A 3972-nucleotide genomic window follows, 5' to 3' on the forward strand; every position below is an offset into this window, starting at 1 on the left:
TTAGCAGTAGATTTTAGGCGCGTGGTAGTGCATGACACACTCACTGGCACATGGAGGCGAGATAGAAACTGAGGTAGTACATGGCGGCGTGTAAAGGCATGAATGAGCACTGGAGTCCTTGGGTTTGCAAATCAGCAGATGACAAGTCCAAATAGGTGGCGTGTGTGTTTGGAGGAAGATTTGGGCCTGAGGATCCTAAGCGGCGCGTGGAGGAGATTTCATAGCCTTTGGCCGCGTGTGGAATCGTGTGAAATGTCCTATGGAGATCATATTTTTGGGTTTTGGTCGCTGGAGGCCGTGGACCACATTTGTGTGGTTGGTTTCATCAGGAGAAGGCTCGATTTGCACAGATCTGAAAAAGAAGGCATGGATTGCATGGGCTGTGATCTGAGACACAGCGTCTAGACAACAGTGGTGATCTGTGGGAGCTATGTGATGCTGTGGGGTTCAAATCTTAAGACAAGTAGGGGCATTGTGGATTTGTGCTGTGCATATATGAGTCTTCTTTATTGTGTAGAGATGTTTGTTTGATGCCAAAAACAAAGTTTGGCTTTGATATCATGTTAAAAATAAAAAAAGAGAGAGAAAGACTAAATAGTCTGTATATTGATGTATATTTTGTATTACAATGAACTATAACATGAGTATATATAAGTGACTAAAACCCAAGCTACTAGTACAAGTAGGAATAAACTTGGCCTATTACATTTGGGTCAATATATCTAATATATCTCTAAGAATGCTCAAACTCGTACTAAATTTATACTTTGGAACTTGTAATAGTGTCAATGAGGTAAAAACAGGAGGATCACTAGATTGAGTTGCTCACATGTGGCCCTAGAATCCATGAAGTAGTTACTTCCAACTTTTGAGCAATTTCAAATTCTTTTTAGAGGTTACACCCATCCATTAGCAACCCGAAGCAAGTAGGAAATATATCAAATTAATCACCATGGAAATAGCGAAGAAAAAAAAAAAGATCATCAATGAAAGATTAGCATTGGATAAGAATTCTAACATACAAGTACAACATTGGACCAAATTAATGTCTAGGCGTGTTAGCCTAGACTCATAAAACAAGCTCAAGCACTTAGTACCTGAACAAGAACTAACAACAAAACAATATGTAACACTCTAAACTACAACTCCTCCTACATCAGAGTAGTACTCAGCTCATTGTTTGCATTTTTGCACTCCTGATTCCACTTGTAACCATAAATTATCATCTTCATTTTCCATTCTGGTCTTTGCTGTCCTTCATTACTTGCACAATCAGCCCCCAACTTTCTACTCCTTAATTGTCTTTTCAATAAAGCCTCTCTTACTACCAACTCCCACTCCCTCTTGCTTTTATGGGTTCCACCATATGCGGATTGAATTTGCACGCCGCTTAAGCAACAATGACCTCTTCTTTCCCACACAAGAAGGAACTTCTTACATAACTTTACAACATTCAGTCACGTGACGATTTTCGATCACGTGATCAGTTCCCACGTGTTGTTTATTTTACAACCATCAAATGAAACCAACACTGTTTTAATCATTTTTTCCCAAGCTCCAGCCAAGGAGGGTCCCGATGACCAGAGTTCCCATTCTGATCCAACGGCTCCGATTTCACCTCAGACCCAGACTCTTTCTCCTGCGAATTTTCCACTTTCTCCCCATTTTGCCCTTCTCTCTCTTCCTCTAACTCCACCTCCTCCTCCTCCACGCTTCTCCTCACGCGCTTCACACCGATTCGAAACCCGAACAGACGCGGCGTCGTTTCGTCCTCTTCTTCTTCTTCTTCTTCTTCTTCATCATCATCTTCATCCATGTGAGCCCCACCACAAATGCCAACGCCAACGTCTATGTCCTCCGTTACCGTTACCTGCTTTGACGGCAAAAGATCCAGAGGCTTCCCTTCAGGTATCGAAACCGCAACGCCGTTACGGTTAACATTACCGTTGACACCACCCCCAACGTCCAACTGACCAGATGCGTAGGTCGTCATCATAGCGAATATGTTATTGCAGAGTCCCCTCAGCTGAGTCAACTCGTGACTCAGCTGCGTGTTCTCCTTCCTCAACCGCTCGTTCTCCTCCAGGAGCTCCGGCGTAGTCGTGCAGCTCGTGCTCCGGTGAATCGCCGCCGCTGGCGACGAGTTCGACGATATCACCTGCTCGTCTCCCGAGTTCGACGGCGACACAGTTCGAACCCCCGCTAGACCCGCCGCCGCAACTGTCACCCCCGCTGCTGGCGGAACCGCTACTGCCCCAGTCGCCGGCGATATTTTACGGCGCTGTATCTCTCGGAGGAGAGCTTTCTCTCCTCTCTTGAAACAGTCGTTCGCGAACTCCCATCGATCCGGCACAACTTTCCGAAACCCCTATAAAAAAAAAATAGAAAAAAAAAAAAAAACTAAAACATTCAACACCGTTTGGTTTCCGAGAAAGCGTAAGAAAATGAAATAGGAAAATTTTAATTTAGGCTTACGTAGGTGTTGAGTTGGCGAACGAAGCTAGAGAAGTTGTTGTGCTTGAAGTACTTAGGGAGCAAATCGCGAGCGAACTCAGCGGGACGCCAAACTATGAAGGTCGATCCGTCGTCGTTCCAGGAAATGAGGTCATCAACGGCAGGGTCGTCCACCAGTTGATAAGTCTTGGTGAGGAATGGTGTGGGTATAGATCTCTGCGAGTCTCCGGATACGGATACGGATACGGATCCGGGTCCTGGTCCTGGTCCAGGTCCGGAATCGCCGCTCTGTTCCACCGGTGATGGTCCCATGGGCTTCGGTCTCGGATCCGAGACCCAAAACTAGAAGCCTGGTTTTCACTCGGCGTGGTGGCTCTATCTAATTTGTATAAAATTTACTGTTAGATCAGAATGCGATTAACAAAGGCAAAAATAACTATAATTGTGTTTAATATATACATATGTATCATAAAACTTAAAAAAAAAAAAAAAATTAACAAATATTGATTATGCTTATGGCAATAGCATGAAATATGAGAATGATAAATGAATACTGTAGAGAAACAGATAAAAAACTGAAGTCTTAGTTTTTTTTAATCGTTACCTGGAAAAAGACAAGGGTGGTTTTAGCTGAAACAGAGTGCTATGACTTTTCTCATCAAACAAACAAGGAAGTACAGAGCAAAACCAATTAGGCTCTCCGGTGAACCAAACACCACAGCAAAGGAGCTGAACTGAGAGAGAGAATTAAGGTTTTAGTTGTTTCTAGAAGGTTCTGGGAGGTGGAACTTGAAAGTAAATGATGATATGCAAGAGAGAGAAAAAAAATTTATAAAAAATAAAAATCGTGGGTTCGAGAAGAGAAGGAAAGGGAAATAAAAGAAAGATCAAGAAAAAGTAGTAAATATGAGAGTGGGCCCACAGAAAGAGAAGATGGGAAGGCGCCAGAAGAAAGTGTGTGTGTGCGCGCGCGTGGAGAGGAGAGAGGAGAGAGGAGGTGGAGTGTGTCGCTTCTTCAATCTTCTTTTGTTAATTGTTACGTGGGTCTTTTCCAGAAGCTTCTCTCTTCTTCTTCTTTCTTTCAAATTCAATTGTTTCTCCTTTTTTTTTTTTTTTTTTCAATAACGTTGTTTACTATTTTTGAGGTATTTTGTAATTACCGGTCTGTCATATACGTGTCGGTAACGTTATGGAATACCAATCCGGTGCAGGAGATAAGGATTTTATCATCATATTGCCACGTGGCTAATCTATTTATGGGATAATAATAATAATAATTATTTTATTAGGGGTTTTCCACTTTAAGACGTGGCAAAATATGGTTGGTCTAAACAAAGAGCATTTCATTTCTCTTGATTTGCTTCTTAATTAGTGGTAGGACTTTAGACCTTTGTTAATGAAATATTTTTAAAAGTTTTGATATTAATTTATAAAAAATTGTTTTTTTATAAATTTTTTTTTAAAATATTTCAAGATCCAATGCGTTGACTTTGCTCTTTTATATTTTCCTTGGTGAAG

At 41.7% G+C, this 3972-nt stretch overlaps 1 protein-coding gene across 2 annotated transcripts; it reads right to left on the reverse strand.

Annotated features, from left to right (window-relative positions):
* Positions 1-978: 978 nt before the first annotated feature.
* On the reverse strand, positions 979-3398 carry LOC142613637 (heat stress transcription factor B-2b). 2 transcript variants are annotated; one of them, XM_075786075.1, is made up of 3 exons: positions 3059-3398; positions 2476-2852; positions 979-2368 (listed from the first exon to the last, which is right to left on the reverse strand). In XM_075786075.1, exons 2-3 carry the CDS (start codon positions 2764-2766, stop codon positions 1541-1543), a joined length of 1119 nt encoding a protein of 372 aa, XP_075642190.1. In that variant the 5' UTR covers positions 2767-2852; positions 3059-3398; the 3' UTR covers positions 979-1540. The 2 variants fall into 2 exon arrangements, with proteins under 2 accessions (XP_075642190.1, XP_075642189.1); XM_075786074.1 differs by having other exon boundaries at positions 2476-2833; positions 3059-3397.
* Between the last annotated feature and the right edge of the window lie 574 nt (positions 3399-3972).

This window comes from Castanea sativa, chromosome 10, assembly GCF_040712315.1.
Source record: "Castanea sativa cultivar Marrone di Chiusa Pesio chromosome 10, ASM4071231v1".
Classification (NCBI taxonomy): domain Eukaryota; kingdom Viridiplantae; phylum Streptophyta; class Magnoliopsida; order Fagales; family Fagaceae; genus Castanea; species Castanea sativa.